Source organism: Xyrauchen texanus, chromosome 37, assembly GCF_025860055.1.
Source record: "Xyrauchen texanus isolate HMW12.3.18 chromosome 37, RBS_HiC_50CHRs, whole genome shotgun sequence".
Taxonomy (NCBI): Eukaryota; Metazoa; Chordata; class Actinopteri; order Cypriniformes; family Catostomidae; genus Xyrauchen; species Xyrauchen texanus.
The window spans coordinates 39,677,515-39,700,014 of record NC_068312.1 but is presented as its reverse complement, the minus strand read 5'-3'; the positions used below and the strand labels follow the sequence as shown (position 1 = coordinate 39,700,014).

The window sequence follows — 22,500 nt, the reverse complement described above, 5'->3', positions numbered from 1 at the left end:
AAACACAGTGCAGCACAGTCAGTATAAACACAGCACAGCCATCACACACATACAAAACAGTGCAGCACAGTCAGTATAAACACAGCACAGGCATCACACACATACAACACAGTGCAGCACAGTCAGTATAAACACAGCACAGGCATCACACACATACAACACAGTGCAGCACAGTCATCACACACACATACAACACAAATCACACACACACAACACAGTGCAGCACAGTCAGTATAAACACAGCACAGTCATCACACACATAAAACACAGTGCAGCACAGTCAGTATAAACACAGCACAGTCATCACACACATAAAACACAGTGCAGCACAGTCAGTATAAACACAGCACAGGCATCACACACACACACAACACAGTGCAGCACAGTCAGTATAAACACAGCACAGGCATCACACACATACAACACAGCGCAGCACAGTCAGTATAAACACAGCACAGGCATCACACACATACAACACAGTGCAGCACAGTCAGTATAAACACAGCACAGTCATTACACACATAAAACACAGTGCAGCACAGTCAGTATAAACACAGCACAGCCATCACACACATAAAACACAGTGCAGCACAGTCAGTATAAACACAGCACAGGCATCACACACACACACAACACAGTGCAGCACAGTCAGTATAAACACAGCACAGCCATCACACACATACAACACAGTGCAGCACAGTCAGTATAAACACAGCACAGGCATCACACACACACAACACAGTGCAGCACAGTCAGTATAAACACAGCACAGCCATCACACACATACAACACAGTGCAGCACAGTCAGTATAAGCACAGCACAGGCATCACACACATACAACACAGTGCAGCACAGTCAGTATAAACACAACACAGTGCAGCACAGTCAGTATAAACACAGCACAGCCATCACACACATACAAAACAGTGCAGCACAGTTATCACACACATCCATACCCCATGTGACTCTACCCTCCCTAGCAACCGGGACAATTTGGTTGCTAAGGAGAACTGACTGGATTATATCAGCATGCCCTGGATTCAAACTCACAACTCCAGGTCGCCAGGTAGCTCGCTGAGCTACCCAGGCCCCAAATTTTGGCATACTTTCGTTGTTCTGAGCTGAAAAGGAAATCATCAATATTCATAACTATTTGCCTCAATAACAAAATTGGTGTTGTTTTAAAGACTTTACCATGCATACAGGCAACATAAACAAATTAAGTATTCTGTTTCCATTACTTATGAAATATGATTATTTACTCTACACAAACTGTCAAACATATGCTCAAATCATTGTAAATCATTGGAAAGTTCACAATTAGAAAACAGCACATTTCACTTTTCTTACGGATTGCTTTTATTCTGCCTTTATGTGCCTTTTGAAGCCTCAAATTTCTGTTCACCATTCACTTGCATTGTATGGACCTACAGAGCTGAAATATTATTCTATAAATCTTCATTTGTGTTCGGGTGAACTGTCCCTTTAAATCTGTTATGTCTGCTCTTGATGACTTTTATTTTGAAAGAGCCGCTGCGTCATTGCGACGCTCTCACTGTAGCGGAAGTCACTCTGATGGCACGCGCGTTTCCGTGAGCGTCAGCTTCTGATTATTGATTATTTGAATATTATAAATCTTTAAAGATCGACGAGTTCCGCCTTTGCTGGACCCGAATATACCCGGTAAACATGATAAAAGCCATTCTGATATTTAACAATCATGGAAAACCTCGACTGTCCAAATTCTACGAGCATTACGTGAGTAAAGAATCTGCTCTTTATTTAAGATGATTATTATAGTTTTAAACCGGTTTATTAATGTCAGTGTGAAGAGTTGATCTGCAAAGAATTTGAAAGGTCGTTTTTTAAACTCATATTAATTAAAACGCCCGAAACACATTCATTAACATTCCTGAAAGAGTTTAATGTGGTTCATTCTTTAATTGATTATTTCCTGGAGAAACATTTATTTGTTGGCAGAACATAAACAAGTCGTGTGTGTGTGTATATGTGTGTATATGTGTATATGTGTGTGTGTGTGTGTGTGTGTGTGTGTGTGTGTGTGTGTGTCTGTATGTCTGTCTCTCTTTGTGTGTGTCTCTGTATGTGTGTCTGTATGTATGTGTGTGTGTGTGTGTGTGTGTGTGTCTCTGTATGTGTGTCTGTATGTGTGTGTGTGTGTGTGTGTGTGTGTGTGTCTCTGTATGTCTGTCTGTGTGTGTGTGTGTGTGTGCGCGCGCGCGCGTGTGTCTCTGTCTGTGTGTGTGTGTGCGCGCGCGCGCGCGTGTGTCTCTGTCTGTGTGTGTGTGTGTGCGCGCGCGCGTGTGTCTCTGTCTGTGTGTGTGTGTGTGCGCGCGCGTGTCTCTGTCTGTGTGTGTGTGTGCGCGCGTGTGTCTCTGTGTGTGTGTGTGTGTGTGTGTGTGTGTGTGTGTGTGCGCGCGCGTGTGTGTGTGTGTGTGAGCGTGTGTGTGTCTCTGTGTGTGAGCGTGTGTGTGTGTGTCTCTGTGTGTGAGCATGTGTGTCTCTCTGTGTGTGAGCATGTGTGTCTCTCTGTGTGTGAGCATGTGTGTGTCTCTGTGTGTAAGCGTGTGTGTGTCTGTATGTCTGTGTGTGTGTGTGTGTGTGTGTGTCTCTCTGTGTGTGAGCGTGTGTGTGTGTGTGTCTGTATGTCTGTATGTCTGTGTGTATGTGTGTGTGTGTGTGTGTGTGTCTCTCTCTGTGTGTGAGCGTGTGTGTGTGAGCATGTGTGTGTCTGTATGTCTGTGTGTATGTGTGTGTGTGTGTGTGTGTGTCTCTCTGTGTGTGAGCGTGTGTGTGTGAGCATGTGTGTGTCTGTATGTCTGTCTCTCTCTGTGTGTGAGCATGTCTGTATGTCTGTGTGTGTGTTTGTGTGTGTGTGTGAGCGTGTGTGTGTGTGAGTGTGTGTGTGTCTGTATGTCTGTGTGTGTGTGTGTGTGTGTGTGTGTGTGTGTGTGTGTGGACTGCAGTCTGTGAAATATTGATGACAGTGAACAATTTGACATTTGATCAGGGTGATTGTTCTTCACACATTCTCTCGAGTTACATGATCATTTTTCACTGGCTCATGTGACCTGCACAGATACACACACACACACACACTCACACACACACACACACACACATACTCAAACATACTCACACACACACACACACACACACTCAAACATACTCACACATACTCACACACACACACACACTCACACACACTCAAACACACACTCAAACACACTCACACTCTCTCACACACACACACACACACACACAGTCAAACACACACACACACACACACACACGGAAAGATGAAAAAGCTAAAAGTTGCGACAGATTAATTAACCAAAGACATGTTTTTGAATGATGTTAAATGAGGAATAATGTCTTTATTGTGCACATGATCATGTTGAGTAGCTGCTGTATAATGAGACGTGTGACATCACAAGAGTAACAGTGTTTATCATCAGTACAGAGTTACTGGGATACTGTAGGTCAGAGGTCACGAGTGAACCGGGTCTGTTGTGACTGATGGGGTCAAACGATGTTTATGTGCTGAACATCAACAGTTATCCAATCAGGATGATTTATAGAGTATAAAAACATACAAAATCACAACAATTTTACTCTTGTTACATTCTCAGTCATAAACTTCCATGTGCTTTAAAGACTTCTGAAGAACCAAAGTGAATCATATATAAAGTCTGTTATAACACTCTAGTGTGTTTATAAGCGCTCATGATATGATCCTGCTGGTCAGACGGAGGAACTGTATGGTGTTTATTTCCTAATGTAATTCATTCTCCAACAGACTGAAGACACCGAACAGCAGATTATTAGAGAAACCTTTCATCTGGTGTCCAAACGAGACGAGAATGTGTGTAATTTCCTCGAGGGGGGAATGTAAGACACACACACACACACACATGATGTTGATTTATATTTAATAATGTCACTCCGCTAATCGTGTCGCATTTGTGTGTGTTCAGGTTAATCGGTGGGTCAGAAAATAAGCTGATCTACAGACATTACGCCACTCTGTATTTTGTGTTCTGTGTGGACTCATCGGAGAGTGAACTCGGCATTCTGGATCTCATTCAGGTGAACTCGCTCATCATATGGATTTCATGGAATATTCCAGGTGCTAGTTATGATCAATCCTCAGCATTAGTGGCATAATGTTGATTACCACAAAAAATAGTTTTTCTTGTCCCTCATTTGTTAAAAAAAAGCAGAAGTCTCAATTACTGGAGTGGTGGTGGCGTAGTGGTCTAAAGCACATAACTGGTCATCAGAAGGTCGCTGGTTTGATCCCCACAGCCACCACCATTGTGTCCTTGAGTAAGACACTTAACTCCAGGTTGCTCCGGGGGGATTGTCCCTGTAATAAGTGCTCTGTATAATACATTGGTACTCAGAAGGTTGCTGGTTTGATCTCCACAGTCACCACCATTGTGTCCTTGAGTAAGACACTTAACTCCAGGTTGCTCCGGGGGGATTGTCCCTGTAATAAGTGCTCTGTATAATACATTGGTACTCAGAAGGTTGCTGGTTCGATCCCCACAGTCACCACCATTGTGTCCTTGAGTAAGACACTTAACTCCAGGTTGCTCCGGGGGGATTGTCCCTGTAATAAGTGCTCTGTATAATACATTGGTACTCAGAAGGTTGCTGGTTCGATCCCCACAGTCACCACCATTGTGTCCTTGAGTAAGACACTTAACTCCAGGTTGCTCCGGGGGGATTGTCCCTGTAATAAGTGCACTGTAAGTCACTTTGGATAAAAGATATAAGCATTAAATGTGATTTACGTTTACATGATTTTAGTGTGATAAAATTGCTCGCTAACATTATGAGTTCAGTAATATCCAATAATGCAACTCGCCATGACGGTGAAACCCTGTAATCCTGTTAATGGCAATAACTTCACACAGATGTGGTTAATAAGTGATTTAATGACAGTAAAATCATGTTAACACACATATTGTTTATGTCTTGTGTCTATACTTGTGAAACAGTATTTTAATGTTTACAGATTAAACCCCATTGACTTGCATTGTTATTATTCCTTGTGCACTGTTCATTTTACACACACTTGCATTGTTTATAATCAAATTTGACTGAAAATTATAAAAATGTTTTTTTAGCAGAGACATGTACTGACTAAAAGTTCAGTTCAGAGATTTTGTGCTATTTAGATCTAATCTACTGTCAATTTCTCTATGACACCATTAATTAGCATATGCAAATAAGCACATTTATGTTACTTGTACTACAGTATAACCCTACACTTCGATAAGTTAAAGATGAACGTGTCATGTATTGGGCAGATTGCTGCCATCTGGTGCCAAAAAACAGCAATTACATGAGTTGGAAATCATGTCATGACAAGAATAACCAGTAGGTGGCAGCAGAGATCCACTGATCCTGTTATAACAACATGAATTATGTGTTCTGCATTGTGGCTGAATTATTGATTTAATTTGACAAATTACCCCTCAAAAATTGCCCTGTGTTTCCAGTGGTTGGTCAAATTTGACCGCGAACGTCACAAGTGTCACTTTTTGTTTCGACGTGTTCCATTTTAATTGAAGACGCTACATTGATTCGGACGAACAGTGCACAGGAGTGAAAGAGTGGAAATTAATTTTTGTTGTAATCAACAATGACACAAATGCTGTCGATTGAGCTTGTACTGAACCCGGAATATTCCTTTAATATTGTCATGTTTGAGATGTGTGTGTGTGATGTCACACATTGTGTTGATCTCCGCAGGTGTTCGTGGAGACATTGGACAAATGCTTTGAGAATGTGTGTGAACTCGACCTGATCTTTCATATGGATAAGGTAAAGGTGTTTTTACTAGTGATGTCCCGATACCACTTTTTCCACTTCCGATCCGATTCCGATAACGGAAATCTCAGTATTGGCTGATACCGATCCGATACCAGTGTTGTTTTATTGCATAATCAGTTTATAATATCTTTACATTATTGTGTGAAAATAATTGGGTGTACTCTTTAATATGTAAAGAAACACAAACCTTTAACTACACATTATTTCAATATAAATGTATAGCTTATTAAGAAACACTTTATTATTAACTAGCATACTGGATACTGGCACTCCCTGAGTTCTGATTACACGCACCTGCATATCATTAGTGGCTAATCAATGACTGCATAAATACCCCGCTTTCTCACCCGTGTGTGTGTGTGTGTGTGTGTGCGCGCGCTCTCTCTCTCTCTCTCTCTCTCTCTCTCTCTCTCTCTCACTCTGTGCCTGTTCTCATCGATAGTAGAAAGTTCTGGAGTCTCAGAAATACTATGTCAAACATGTGTCTTCATTATTGCCTGCATGTATCATAAAATTGTTTTGAGTTATCTCTTTCATCATATCTATACACTGTCTGGATATTACTTACCTGCTGTTTGCCACTCTGCTTAACTGGATTTACTCACAATGTTTACATCACGGTTTCAATCCTCTGCTCAATAAACCCTGCAGAGTTCATATCTCTGCTGTGAGTCTCTACATGACAGCTTTAACTTTTAAACCCTCACCCTTTTTATTCACAGTTTGTAACGATCGCTACTGTGTATTCATGTTTATCACATTATAATGCAGTGTGCCCCTTTAAGAGAGATGGTTACGTCACTCATGACGTGTACTATGCGTGATGACATGGTTGGAGATGAGATGAGGACATTGTAGATGCTAGACGTGCTCTACCCTTTTTTCTGTATATTTTATTTTATAAGTTTTGTGACGCTAAGGAAGAGTAGCTCTCATGTATGAGAAGATTGCATTGCCTGTGCACGTGTCATTAAATGTGCGTGATACAGCATTTCAGCCTTCAAGCTCTTTCTTCCCTCGAGTTCTCTCGAGTTATCCGGTCCAAGCGTTACAAGTTTAATTCGCTTCTTATTTATATTCTGGTTAAATGCACCTCCAGTGCCGTTCTAAGTCCATATTATAAGTGAACCGAACTGCTGAGCATCTATATCTGAGATGTTCGTTTGTAGCGCTCAAATATTGTGCCCGTGTGAAGGCTATAAATAGCCGCGCGTGTGTGTAAACCGAAGCACCATTCACTAACGGGCTGAAGCTGCGTATGGAATGATATTCCGGACATTATTCAAAAGGAATTGCACATTGTATTTGCAATTGCGTTTTCAATTTGTGGACGCATAAAATGTGACATAATCCAAACGCAATTGCAAATCGCGCATTACGGTTTGCATTTTCGTTTAAGTGAACGCACAGTGACTGCCAGATTTCAACTGGAAAAGCAAAGTCGGTTTGCAACTGTGTTTCCCATATCTTACGAGTTTTGGCCCTGTCATATTTAAATAGCAGTTTCAATTACCACGTCTGCTTTTTCACTTTCTCAGCGTCGCGTATGTAGCCAGCCAAAACTCAAATGGAATACTAATTCCCTTAGTATTTCCATTTGATGCCTTACAGGAAACCTGTCAATCAGGGTCAAGGGTGGGATTATGCTATGGGGCGTGTTTGTCTTGGGAAGTGACATCACTCACAGTCTATCAGGATCAATAATTAGCACTGCACTTTATTAATCTATAATCTCACACTGGACTGTCAACATATTCTCCTCAATATACAACTTCATAGATATATATTTCATATACTCCTACTTATTGTATAGTATATTGTGTGTATTGTTTACTGTACGTTGTATATAATTATTGTGTTGTGTAAGTATGTGTACATTTGATTTGTAAATTGTTTTGTGTAAGTATGTTGTTTACTGTAATTGGTATATGTCTCGTCACTGTCATGACTGATATATTGCTCGGAACTGCACACAAGAATTTCACCTACTGTTGCACTTGTGTACATGTGTGACAATAAAGTGATTTGATTTGATAAACCGGCGTCTGTTCAGGGCATCACCTCTTGACCGTCGACTGTGAGTGATGTCACTTCCCAAGACAAACACGCCCCATAGCATAATCCCACCCTTGACCCTGATTGACAGGTTTCTGTGTAAGGCATCGGAAATGGAAATACTAAGGGAATTAGTATTCCATTTGAGTATTAGAAAATCAGTTATTTTGAATTCTTATAATAAAGGTGGCTTAAATTTCATTGATTTTGATTCTCTTAACAATACCTTGAAAATGAATTGGCTTAAACGTTTCCTTCACAATCAATCTTCTATTTGGAGTATAATCCCAAGATATATTTTTTCTCAATTAGGAGGTATACATTTTCTTTTAATGTGCAATTATTCAATTAGTAAACTTCCTGTCAAACTTTCCAGTTATCATCAGCAGATGCTTATGGCTTGGAAACTTATTTACAAGCATAATTTCTCACCACACAATTTTTTAATTTGGAACAACTGTAATATTCTTCATAAGAGGAAATCTTTATTTCTTGAAAACTGGTTCAATAATGGGGTGATATTAGTAAACCAGCTATTTGATAGTGAAGGTCATTTATTTAGTTATTCTGATTTTGTTTCAGGATACCAATTCCCAGTATCTAGTAAAGAATGTAATATAGTTTTCAAGGCCATCTCTTTGGAAATCTGTATGCTGTTTAGAAACAATAATAGTGCTACAGTGACTTCTGTTTCTCCCCCTAGCCCTGAATCTACTGTGGTTGGTTCTGTTTGTTTTTCAATACATAAATCCAATTATAAAATTAGCTCATTATTTTTGGACCCTGTTACTTCAATTCCTTCCTCCATTTCTTATTGGAATAACCTTTTGATGATATTAAATGGTCATATGTTTGGTCACTTCCTCAGAAATTCTTTCTAACTAATAAAGTTAAAGAAATATCCTATAAAATTATTCATAGATTTGATCCAGTTAAATACTTTTTAAAGAAATGTAGAAATGATATTGATACTTCCTGCTCTTTTTGTGAAGCCTCCTCTGAAACTGTTGATCATTTGTTTTGGGAATGTCTTTTACTCGGTCTTTCTGGAACAATACTGATGCTCTGATTGTCCAAAAGGTTTTATGTAACTTTTCTTTATCATATAGACACATTCTTTTTGGATTTTATGTTAAAGACAAGAATCTAATTAATGCATGTTTTTGTATAAACCTTCTTTTATATATTGGAAAGTTTCATATCCATAAATGTAAATATATGAAAAGTAAACCCCACTTTAGCTTTTTCAAAGAAGAATTGAAGATGTATTTAAATACAATTTCAACTTCTGTTAACAAGAAAGCAATGAAAACATCCAGAATTAGTGCCATGTTTAATATTCTCTCTTAATGTTTTTTTCTTTTGTGCCCTCTTCTTCTTCTTTTTTTTTCTTTCTTCTCTTACTCTCTTTTCTTTTTAGACTATTGTTGAATATATTTACATTTCTTTCACATTTCCTCTCTTAATGTATTCTGAACCATAATTTCTCTTTTGTTTTGAAAGATTGTTTATATTTCTTGTATGTATCGTCTTGTTCTGTTTGTTAATATTGCAATAAAAAAAATAAATAAATAATTAGTATTCCATTTGAGTTTTGGCTGGCTACATACGCGACGCTGAGAAAGTGAAAAAGCAGACGTGGTAATTGAAATTGCTATTTAAATATGACAGGGCCAAAACTCGTAAGATATGGGAAACACAGTTGCAAACCGACTTTGCTTTTCCATTTGAAATCTGGCAGTCACTGTGCGTTCACTTAAACGAAAATGCAAACCGTAATGCGCGATTTGCAATTGCGTTTGGATTATGTCACATTTTATGCGTCCACAAATTGAAAACGCAATTGCAAATACAATGTGCAATTCCTTTTGAATAATGTCTGGAATATCATTCCATAGCTGCGCGTGCATTTATATGTTTACTTATTAAACACAGCCTATTGCAATTCACAGAGCTATCGCGTGTCTTCAAGTGGCTTTGAATAAAATGCACGAGTCATATGAACCGCTTTAATGGTGTTTTAACAGTTCTTTTATGTCATTTTTTAAGCTTGACAGTAACGAACATGACTAACACAGAGTATCGGATTTGGGTCGGGCTCGTCAGACCGATACCCGATCCGTCTAAAAACGTCAATATCGAAGCCGATACCGATCTAGGTATCGGATCGGGACATCCCTAGTTTTTACTGAATTACAGCTTTATTCTGACCCAATACTTCTCTTTTACACACGATTGTACAACATTACACACATGTACTTCTGCTGACTGTGTGTGTGTGTGTGTGTGTGTGTGTGTGTGTGTGTGCAGGTTCATAATATCCTGGCAGAGATGGTGATGGGCGGGATGGTGCTGGAAACCAACATGAGTGAAATCATCACACAGGTGGATGCGCAGAACAAGATGGAGAAGTCAGAGGTCAGTGTGTGTGTGTGTGTGTGTGTGTGTGTGTGTGTGTGTGTGTGTGTGTGTGAGTGTGCGCTGCGGCTGTTCATCTGTGATGAAAGATGAATGATTGGCTTGTGCCTTTGAGATGAACACTCGAGTCGCTCCGCATCATCTGAATGAAGCTTCATTCTCACAGTGAATCGTTCACTCGAGAGTCGCTGTGACTCCAAACGCAACTGATTCATTTTCATCAGAGCAGGAGGTCGATCATTTATATTCTTGTGATGATTTTATATGATGCAGATTTTCTGTTCACACACTGAGAAATGATCCTGATTCAATCAAATGAATATTGTGTTCAAATGTCTGTTCTAATAAGACACTGGTCAAATAATATCAGCACATTTATGAATGTTTATAATCACACCTGTTTAATTGCAGTGTCAGCTGGACTGTAATATTTGATGTTTAAGATGACGTTTGCAGTTCAGCGTTGCACAGAAATATGATCCGCTGGATTCTTGTTATTTTTAAACGTTTTAATTGTTCATGATGTCAGAATAACTAATACAGTAGATTTGATTGACAGGAGAATCATGTTCAGTGTGTGAATGTCTCTCTCTCTCTCTGTTTCCTCATTTAAAGACTCACTGTAGACCGGCACTGACCACAGTTTGACCTCTGACCTCTGTGATGACATTCCTGTGTTGCATTTGGCCTGTTCGCGTGATTAATACAGTGATTGATTTACTCTTATTGTCGAGGGTTGCATAGAGAGCAAAAGATCAGGATTTAGGGAGATTGATATTTTTAGTTTGCGTTTAATTTAAAAGTGAGGTGTGCATTTTCAGCTCCAAACTGAAGTATACAAATAATGTTTTCAGACAGGTTTCCCAAACACTGCCTCATCTGCCACTCAAATAGATAGTCCCGCCCCAAACTCACGCCACTGGGCTCAACAAACAGTGTGAACTGAACTCATGAAGCGGTCACTTGTAGTTGAGTCTGTATAGCGAGTGACATCTGTGTGCGTGTGTGTGTGTGTGTGTGTGTGTGTCTTCAGTGGGTCTCTGTGCTATAAACTGTATTATATCTGCTGTAACTGTCTCTCCTTTCTCTCCTGACCGTCTGCAGTTCTGTGCGTTTCTCTCTTTACAGACGTTTATCTTTCAGTGTCCCAGACAGGACAGGTAGATACAGGTACTGCTGAATTCCACTCAGTGACTGTCACACAGTGTCATCCTCTGGAACAACATTCAAATCCTCCATTAAAACACTAAACCAGCGCTCATTAAACGCCAAGAGCCTGTTTACTAGAGAAACTCCTCGTATACCTACAGAACGATATCATAGAACAAGACCATTATATAGATTAAAGCTTATTCAAATAATATTCACATGTGATCAGAACAAATCTGTCATTGTTACAGTCACATACAGTGACATGAAACATTGTAACGGATGATTTAACAAACAGAGTTCTAAAATCATTTGAACTGTTTCAGCTGCTCATCGCTGGTTTACGGGAATTCAATGTTACACTTTGAGTGTTTTTGTGGTCAGCTGGTGTGAATGTTGGTGCTCAGGATCACAGGAGAGACTAGAGCAGAATTCTGTGAATATTTTGTGGAATTCTCTAGAAATAATCCAGTAGACGTGTAGCACGTGCAGCTAGATTTCTCCAGAGTAGATCACAGAAATATTGTTGGTTAAATACAGTGTTAAATGGTAAGTACACGACTCTCTTCTTTACTGTTTGTCTGAACACTGTCCCATGATGCATTGCTCCAGCTGAACATTTGACCGTAAAGACTGACTGATTGAGGAACATTTGATTATTAATAACTGATCAATAAAGTGCATTGTATTCCAATCAGGGTTTGATATTGATCAGTCCGATCTGAAAGGGTTCAATGAGTCAGTCAGTCTTTACTCAGTAGTGTGCACTAGTTAGTACCTGTAGTATCATTTAATCTTCATTTGTTTATCCATCTTTTTAAGTTTGATTTTCACCAGTAAAACAGACGTCACTGATAAACAACCTCGTACACAAACTAAAGATCTGAATACTTGATAAACAACAATCAACCAGAAAATCAAGATTGAATTCAGCATGACAAGAACAGCTGTAGTTGAATCTCAGGACTCTGACCCGTGTCATCCTGTCGTAGGAGCGTTCGGACTCATTCTGGAGTTTTTAATTGAGGCTGTTAATAAACACGTGAATGTCAGATTATTCTATAACTGCTCTTTATATCTCGTGAGGTTTAGTGCTGTAGACATGTGTTTATGAAGATCTTTTACATGCTGTTGATTTCATTTTCACTGAGTTTATGAAAAAGTGTTTGCAACAGATCCACTTATATTGAAGTCAGTGGGGTGAGATTTCTACTGAAGTCTGAAATATCCCACCGAGTCAATCAAACTATCACAAGACATCCTCACTATTAAACTCCTGTTAAAAAACTAGTAAGAGTTTGACTTTGACGTAGTGACTCGCCTCAGTCCGGGTGAAGGAGGATGAATCTCAGTTGCGTCTGAGACTGTCAATCCGCACATCATATGACTTGTTAAGTGCGTTACCGTGGAGACGTAGCATGTGTGGAGGCTTCACTCTATTCTCCGTGGCAACACACAACTCACCACACGCCCCACTGAGAGCGAGAACCACTAATCACCACCATGAGGAGGTTACCCCATGTGACTCTACCCTCCCTAGTAACCAGAGCCAATTTGGATACCCCATGTGACTACCCTCCCTAGCAACCGGGCCAATTTGGATACCCCATGTGACTCTACCCTCCCTAGCAACCGGGCCAATTTGGATACCCCATGTGACTACCCCCCCAGCAACTGGGCTAATTTGGTTAATTATGTGACTCTACCCTCCCTAGCAACCAGGCCAATTTGGTTACCCCATGTGACTCTACCCTCCCTAGCAACCAGGCCAATTTGGTTACCCCATGTGACTCTACCCTCCCTAGCAACCAGAGCCAATTTGGTTACCCCATGTGACTACCCTCCCTAGCAACCGGGCTAATTTGGTTACCCCATGTGACTCTACCCTCCCTAGCAACCAGAGCCAATTTGGATACCCCATGTGACTACCCTCCCTAGCAACCGGGCCAATTTGGATACCCCATGTGACTCTACCCTCCCTAGCAACCGGGCCAATTTGGATACCCCATGTGACTACCCCCCCCAGCAACTGGGCTAATTTGGTTAATTATGTGACTCTACCCTCCCTAGCAACCAGGCCAATTTGGTTACCCCATGTGACTCTACCCTCCCTAGCAACCAGGCCAATTTGGTTACCCCATGTGACTCTACCCTCCCTAGCAACCGGGTCAATTTGGTTACCCTATGTGACTCTACCCTCCCTAGCAACCAGGCCAATTTGGTTACCCCATGTGACTCTACCCTCCCTAGCAACCAGGCCAATTTGGTTACCCCATGTGACTCTACCCTCCGTAGCAACCGGGGCCAATATGGTTACCCCATGTGACTCTACCCTCCCTAGCAACTGGGCCAATTTGGTTACCCCATGTGACTCTACCCTCCATAGCAACCAGAGCCAATTTGGGTACCCCATGTGACTACCCTCCCTAGCAACCGGGCTAATTTGGTTACCCCATGTGACTCTACCCTCCCTAGCAACCGGGCCAATTTGGTTACCCCATGTGACTCTACCCTCCCTAGCAACCAGGCCAATTTGGTTACCCCATGTGACTCTACCCTCCCTAGCAACCGGGGCCAATATTGTTACCCCATGTGACTCTACCCTCCCTAGCAACCGGGCCAATTTGGTTACCCCATGTGACTCTACCTTCCCTAGCAACCAGGCCAGTGTGGTTGCTAACAGACATGGCTGGAGTTACTCAGCACGCCCTGAATTCAAACTCAGGACTCCAGGTGTGATAGTACAAATGAGCATTTTCACTGGTGTATTTCCATTGCTGAAATGAAGATGTTAGCGTTAATTTGTCCAGTGAAGATTTTATTGTTGATATTTACATTTAGTCGGAGTCCTATAAATGGCTTTTGTATATTCTAATGTCATCTCAGTCTGCAGTCGATCTGCTTTCTGTCACATCTTGATGGCTTTTCCCATTTTTGCTTTCCAAAATCTCCCACCCTCATCCTTATACTTTTGCCCATCTGTTGATCTGAGGTGCAGTGTGAGATCCTGCATGCGCACAGCTGTGATGTCATGAGTCTATCGTTCAGCGTGACTGACTGTGATTGTCTGTGTGTGTGTTGAGTCAGTGTGTGCTGTGTGCGACACTTTCTCCGTGTTTAACTGTGTGTTTGTTGCACATACAGGCTGGTATCGCAGGAGCTCCGGCACGTGCCGTATCGGCCGTAAAAAACATGAACCTCCCAGAGATGCCCAAGAACATCAACATCGGAGACATCAGCATCAAAGTGCCAAACCTGCCGTCATTTAAATAGTGAACGCTGCACACAATCCAACTGTGTTTACCACAAACAAATATCGTATTACAGCCCAGATAATGAAGGTACTGTGTGATGACTGTAAATGAAGTATTTATTTCATCTGCGTGTGTGTGTGTGTGTGTGTGTGTGTGTTTCAACATCAGCCTAACAAACATTCCAGTATGGAAATATCTCAATGACCTAAATTATATTGCTGGTCTTTTACTGTATGTATTCAGAGTATTTTATAAATTATTTGTCTTCTCTATTCTTATGCAAATAGTTTTGCTTTGGTTTTAAATAGCGGCATGTATTTTCTTTTTGCAACAAAATAAAGTATCAAACTATTTTTTCTTGCAACGGTTGTTTCCGAGTCTTTTCTCTAGTGTTACCATGAGTGAATATATTCGTTTAAATGAATCTACTCCCCCAGGTTATTGTTATAAACACGAGTCTCATCTGAAGGGTCGAGGAGGAGATGTTGCTGGTCCGGTTGAATTAATTTCAACTGATAAATGCTTAATGTGATGTCAGAAATAAATACAAAAATCTTTGTTGTCTTTTGTTCTTGCAACAGTATATAGATCACCAGGGCCATATACTGAAATCCTTTGTCAGATCTAGTGTTTGCTGTGGATAGAGCAATTTGATAGGTTTAGGCCTCCCCAAAATTGTGTTTTATTACTATGCCTTTAGTCTCAGATACCTGGTCCATTGGTCTCTTCCACCTGAGAGAGTCCCTCCCTGGGACAACATTGAACGAGCGGTCCTTACCACAATCTCACCATTGCAATGTGTTTCTATCAAACTGCCTTGAGAAGTACAAATGCATCCCATTATTTCAATCTTACATGCAGTATGGACAAAAGTTTCTTGTACGTTCAATTTTGATACTTACCTAAATGTTTCCTTGTATGGTTGAACCCCAAATTGTGTACTAACACGTCCCCCTTTTGCTGGAAAGAATGAATGGATGTTGCTATGCTTGGTGACCTTATGAACACGGAGGCTTGAGGTCATTTGGAAATATGATTCAGCAATTTGGGAGTTTTCAGGTGTTTTCCAATGGGCCATCTACTTTGTACTATTTTTGGTGGTAGTATGCAGATCCCTAAATCTGCAGACACTCTCTGTATGGTGCTCACAGCCTTTGGAAAGGGGCATGAAGCATCAGTATATTATTCCTCATTAAAGAAGAGTCTTGGTGATGGAGACGTCATAGATCTTAAGAGGTTATAGGAAAGAGATTTGTACTATATTGGAGGATGTGGAGTTGGAAAGAATTTTTAAACATGTTAAAACTATGTCTAGGAATGCAAGGGTACGCCTTGTTCTGTGCTAAGATTCAAGAATTCTGGGAAAGAGTCTGGGTGAGGTTATACAGTCAGGTCCATAAATATTGGGACATGGACACAATTCTAATCTTTTTGGCTCTATACACCACCACAATGGATTTGAAATGAAACGACCAACATGTGCTTTAACTGCAGACTTTCAGCTTTAATTTGAGGGTATTTACATCCAAATCAGGTTGAAGGGTGAGGGTCAAAATCCCTTGGCTCTTCAGATATATCAATACATATATATATATATCCTTTTATATCAATATCTATCTATATTCTGTTCCTTAACTTCTTTAATAAAGTGATGAATTAACTATATGCATGATCACATAATCAATTCTATTTTCTTATGCATAACTGAAATATACTTTGAATCATATGTGTGTTGGAATGTTAACTAGTGTCTTTTAAGGAACATTCCAGAGTCTCTCTCTCTGTCCTGCCCGTAGTCTGAAGGTCCTTTGGGGATAAGCTTAGCTGTGATGAGAGGGGGCAGGGAGAATGTTAAACATATGTTCTGTGTTTGATCGTTACTTTTCTATGATTAAGTATATGGTTTAAAGTCCTATGCAGTACTACTTGAATAAGTAGAAGTGTGATTTTCTATTATTATTTCTTTCCTCTCCTTTGCCTGAGGGGTGAATATTTCTTATCTCACTGTTTTGGCTTAAATGACCTGATAAATGTGTGCTCTGGTTCCCTTGTGCACAGAGAAACACTGTCGTTCGTCAGTGTTTCGTGTGTGCGTATTGACCTTCTACCCAGGTTTTGAATCCAGGGAGACACAGCAGGCAGACTCGAAGACGCCCGAGACCATCTGCGAGGTCACTTCAGATGTAAATCTCGGGCCAGGATGACAATTGCGCTGATTAATGTTGATGTGCTATAGCTATCTATATGTTGTGACTTTATGCTCTGTTAGCCAATCAGGAGTGAAATAATAGAATGTACTCCTTGCAAATGGTATAATTGATGTAAGATTTTGTGTAATGTATGAGTTAGCTTTCGATCTCCTCGTGAGACTTTGCCGCTGGCTGTACCAATTTCACTGCAAACTATTCTTCAGTAAATTTTGGATTCTTTGATTGAACTTCTGACTCCTGGTGGTTTCCTTTCTCCATATCTGATCCGGGTCATAACTGTTATACCCCTAACAAGGTGAACGGTGTAGGAATTACAACAGTTTGTATATGTGCCTCCCACTTTTTAAGGCACCAAAAGTAATGGGACAGATTAACAATCATAAATCAAACTTTCACTTTTGAATACTTGGTTGCAAATCCTTTGCAGTCAATTACAGCCTGAAGTCTGGAACGCATAGACATCACCAGACGCTGGGTTTCATCCCTGGTGATGCTCTGCCAGGCCTCTACTGCAACTGTCTTCAGTTCCTGCTTGTTCTTGGGGCATTTTCCCTTCAGTTTTGTCTTCAGCAAGTGAAATGCATGCTCAATCGGATTCAGGTCAGGTGACTGACTTGGCCATTGCATAACACTCCACTTCTTTCCCTTGAAAAACTCTTTGGTTGCTTTCGCAGTACGCTTCTGGTCATTGTCCATCTGTACTGTGAAGCGCCAATGAGTTCTGAAGCATTTGGCTGAATATGAGCAGATAATATTGCCCGAAACACTTCAGAATTCATCCTGCTGCTTTTGTCAGCAGTCACATCATCAAAAAATACAAGAGAACCAGTTCCATTGGCAGCCATACATGCCGACGCCATGACACTACCACCACCATGCTTCACTGATGAGATGGTATGCTTTGGATCATGAGCAGTTCCTTTCCTTCTCCATACTCTTCTCTTCCCATCACTCTGGTACAAGTTGATCTTTGTCTCATCTGTCCATAGGATGTTGTTCCAGAACTGTGAAGGCTTTTTTTAGATGTTGTTTGGCAAACTCTAATCTGGCCTTCCTGTTTTTGAGGCTCACCAATGGTTTACATCTTGTGGTGAACCCTCTGTATTCACTCTGGTGAAGTCTTCTCTTGATTGTTGACTTTGACACACATACACCTACCTCCTGGAGAGTGTTCTTGATCTGGCCAACTGTTGTGAAGGGTGTTTTCTTCACCAGGGAAAGAATTCTTCGGTCATCCACCACAGTTGTTTTCCGTGGTCTTCCGGGTCTTTTGGTGTTGCTGAGCTCACCGGTGCGTTCTTTCTTTTTAAGAATGTTCCAAACAGTTGATTTGGCCACACCTAATGTTTTTGCTATCTCTCTGATGGGTTTGTTTGGATTTTTCAGCCTAATGATGGCTTGCTTCACTGATAGTGACAGCTCTTTGGATCTCATATTGAGAGTTGACAGCAACAGATTCCAAATGCAAATAGCACACTTGAAATGAACTCTGGACCTTTTATCTGCTCCTTGTAAATGGGATAATGAGGGAATAACACACACCTGGCCATGGAACAGCTGAGCAGCCAATTGTCCCATTACTTTTGGTCCCTTAAAAAGTGGGAGGCACATATACAAACTGTTGTAATTCCTACACCGTTCACCTGATTTGGATGTAAATACCCTCAAATTAAAGCTGAAAGTCTGCAGTTAAAGCACATGTTGGTCGTTTCATTTCTAATCCATTGTGGTGGTGTATAGAGCCAAAAAGATTAGAATTGTGTCGATGTCCCAATATTTATGGACCTGACTGTAGATACTCACATATCTGCCCTAGACTGTGTATATTGGGTGATGGGGCAGTTATTAAAGTAGGTGACAATATACAAAAGCTGGGTCCAATCTAGTGTACTGATCAGCAGACAGATCATTCTTAGAGGATGGAAGTCATTTGGCATTCCCTCATTTCAAGAATGGTTCACCGATTTGGGCAGGGGTGCAGCATTTGAACAGATTAGATGCGTATGATAATTTGGTGAGAAACAGAAATGTGGTAGTAATTGTAATTTCTATTCTTTGTGGAATTCTTTTCTCTTTGTTGATTTTTATATTTTTAGTTTTCTGAAATATTTTCTTTTGTCTGTTTGCTTATATGTGTACATGGTGTATTTAGGCTTTGACCATAGGGATACTTGTTGAGGGGTGGGGTTGGGGAGAGGGAAATGATGGGAGTTACATTGATTCTGTGTGTATATGTTTTGTTTATTTCAACAAAGTGTTAATGTATGGATTGCCACCGGGATCAATTTTAGGGCCTCTGCTTTTCTCCTTTTAGAGTCACTAGGTCTAATTTTGGGGAAATTGATGGCAAAACCCTGGATAAATAATAGTTTAACTGTCTGAAAAAGATCTGTTAGAAATAATAAGTGCATCACTCCTTTCAGGCACATTTCCCAAGTCCCTTAAAACGGCAGCTGTCAGGCCCCTTCTTAAAAAGAACAATCTAGATAACTCGATATTGAACAACTACAGACCAATTTCAAATCTTCCTTTCATTGTCAAAATCATTGAAAAGGCTTCAATCAGATGAACAGATTCCTAATCTCAAATGGCTACTTGGACAATTTACAGTCTTCTTTTGTATCCAGTCAAGACTTAGAGAGACTTGTTCATGCATTCATCACCAGTAGGGTGGACTACTGCAATGTGGTGGCATAGTGGGCTAAAGCACTGCACTGGTCATCAGAAGGTTGCTGGTTTGATCCCCACAGTCACCACCATTGTGTCCTTGAGTAAGACACTTAACTCCAGGTTGCTCCGGGGGGATTGTCCCTGTAATAAGTGCTCTGTATAATACATTGGTAATCAGAAGGTTGCTGGTTTGATCCCCACAGTCACCACCATTGTGTCCTTGAGTAAGACACTTAACTCCAGGTTGCTCCGGGGGGATTGTCCCTGTAATAAGTGCACTGTAAGTCACTTTTGATAAAAGCATCTGACAAATGCATACATGTAAATGTAAATGTGTTTACTACATAGGTCAAATGTCACCTATGATTAGACCACAGTGAAGGAATCTAAATCTATCTAAAGTTCACATTTATGCCATGGTCCAAATCACTGAGATCACATTTTTCCCCATTCTGATGGTTGATGAGAACATTAACTGAAGCTCCTGACCCGTATCTGCATGATTGTATGCAGTGCTGCCACAGGATTGGCTGATTAGATAATGACATGGATGATTGTTGGTGTCAGACGGGCTGGTTTGAGTATTTCTGGGATTTTCACACACAACAGTCTCTAGAATTTACTCAGAATGATGCTAAAAACAAACACTTGTTGATGAGAGGTGAACAGGGAATGGTCACACTGGGTTGAACTGATAAAGTCTACAGTAACTCAGATAACCACTCTGTACAATTGTGATGAAGAATATCATCTCTGAATGCTGTTCTGAGATGCAGGTTGGCGCTGATTTAGTGACATGAGGGGGACCTACACAATATTAGGCAGGTGCTTTTACCTTTACATTTATGCATTTGGCAGACGCTTTTATCCAAAGTGACTTACAGTGCAATTATTACAGGGACAATCCCCCCGGAGCAACCTGGAGTTAAGTGTCTTACTCAAGGACACAATGGTGGTGACTGTGGGGATCAAACCAGCAACCTTCTGATTACCAGTTATGTGCTTTAGCCCACTATGCCACCACCACTCCCTTAATGTTTTAATGTTGTGACTGATCACTGTGTATATATATATACACACAGTTTTATTTAATTTCTCATTCTCTGGTTCAGTTTTAGTCATAAATTGATCATAGTAAACAAAGTTTCCACCAAAAATATTGATACATTTATTTATATGACACTGGTGGCTGATACCAAACTGCAACAATTATAACCATGTTTTTTGGTGGGAACTGTGGTTACCATGGCGAATGTTTCCTTTTTATTCCCGTTTTCAAGAAAAGCAACAAAATATTCCCATTTCATCTCAAGAAATAAACATACACGGTTCCTCCAGTCATTTGTGTTTTGTACAGTATTTCATTGCGTGTGCGCTTACGTCACGCGTCATGTGACCGGCAGCGGAAGTGCTCGTGTCTCCTGAGTTGGAAATAATCAAAACAAACTGACGATGAATTCAATAATAACAGAGACGCCGAGGTAAAATAAAAATGCACATTTGACCATCACGATACTGAAGCAGAACACCGTATTTCACCGTAAATGTGTGTGTTCTCATGTGACGCGGAGATTGTGATTATATTCATCTTTATACGGTCATACACTGTTAGTCGCTTTGAATTAAGCGTATGATGAATGAATGTGAATGAATGAATGTTAATGCACACAGTGATCTATATACAATATACTGGGAGATACAGTCATTTAATCTGTACTGCTGATGTTATTAGACGACACTGTCAATAATAAATAATTATTATCATCACACCATCTATCCATTATAATAGTTTATGTTTATATAAAGGTCTTTTACTCATCGCCTGATGTAATGTTGTCGTTAATGATGTTTTGCAGTATTAAAGCAGCTGTGGCTCACATCAACTCCATTGACAGCAGTAAACTGTCACGACTTCTGACTCGAATCCTGCAGAAACTTCATCTGAAGGTCTGTGTCAAACCCTAATGAATGAATGAATGAACATTTCAACATTCACAGGTGTCTGATAATGGTTTGTGTGTTTATAGGAGCGCTCGTTCACTGCAGACGAGGAGGAGAAGCTTCAGAGCGCTTTATCTCTGGACAAACAAACTCTTCATCTGCTGCTGGAAACTGTGTCCTTCATCCTCGAGCAGGTCAATCCAGCAGCACTCACAACACCTCATTCACTCATTCACTTCATTTCTGATTGAACTGTGGGAGTGTTAGCGGGGTGCTTTAAGTCAGTGGGCATGGCCATGAGCTTCTGGTATGTTCATGTAAGCATGTGCTAAAGCCGCGCTCTCACTACACGACTGTCAGACTACCCGAGTCGCTGTAATACTCGCATTGCAAACAAAGTTTCTTGCGCACATACTGCACAACAGAACGCAAGCTATTTGACCAAGAGGCATCTCCGGCCAACACCGGGAGAAGAAAACTGAGATGTTACGATCAGCTTGCTGTCCACTGATTTTGTCTGAACAACAAAAGAAGCAACGGTATTTGGAAAGACGTGGGCAGGTTGTCTCTGTCTGTATTGGGAAAGAAATTTGAGGTAAATAAAACATCAAAATGTCAAGTAGTGACCATATATTTATTTGTAAAAAATTCTTACTTGTTAGTTTATTACAATAAAACATAATTATGATCAAATGCATGATCAGATGTGATTGGCTGGAGCAGTTTGCGCTTGTCGTTGCATTGCTCACCCTACAAGACCATATGGTGATAATATGAAGCATGGCATGAAATATCCCAGCGTCTGTGACTGCTCAAGTCGCGGCTCAGACGCGGCTCAGACGCGGCTCAGACGCGGCTCAGATCACTTAACGAGCATCAGCGACCGTAGTGGCAACTCTTTGGTGGCGATCTGACGTTTTGGTCGTAGGCCTCTGAA

General features: G+C 40.6%; 2 protein-coding genes across 3 annotated transcripts in view; both read left to right on the top strand.

Annotated features, from left to right (window-relative positions):
• Positions 1 to 1,567: 1,567 nt before the first annotated feature.
• Positions 1,568 to 15,085, top strand: LOC127630397 (AP-3 complex subunit sigma-1). 2 transcript variants are annotated; one of them, XM_052107871.1, is made up of 7 exons: positions 1,568 to 1,759; positions 3,822 to 3,913; positions 4,000 to 4,111; positions 5,786 to 5,857; positions 10,232 to 10,339; positions 11,468 to 11,509; positions 14,633 to 14,770. In XM_052107871.1, the coding sequence occupies exons 1-6, from the start codon at positions 1,691 to 1,693 to the stop codon at positions 11,501 to 11,503; spliced, it is 489 nt and encodes a 162-aa protein (XP_051963831.1). In that variant the 5' UTR covers positions 1,568 to 1,690; the 3' UTR covers positions 11,504 to 11,509; positions 14,633 to 14,770. The 2 variants fall into 2 exon arrangements, with proteins under 2 accessions (XP_051963831.1, XP_051963830.1); XM_052107870.1 differs by lacking the exon at positions 11,468 to 11,509 and having other exon boundaries at positions 14,633 to 15,085.
• Positions 15,086 to 20,980: 5,895 nt separating this feature from the next.
• commd10 (COMM domain containing 10) overlaps positions 20,981 to 22,500 on the top strand; it is a 4,814-nt gene continuing 3,294 nt past the window's right edge. The window contains exons 1-3 of the mRNA XM_052107872.1: positions 20,981 to 21,103; positions 21,479 to 21,569; positions 21,650 to 21,757. Coding sequence (XP_051963832.1) covers positions 21,075 to 21,103; positions 21,479 to 21,569; positions 21,650 to 21,757 — 228 coding nt within the window. The 5' untranslated portion in view covers positions 20,981 to 21,074. The remainder of the gene's footprint in view (positions 21,104 to 21,478; positions 21,570 to 21,649; positions 21,758 to 22,500) is intronic.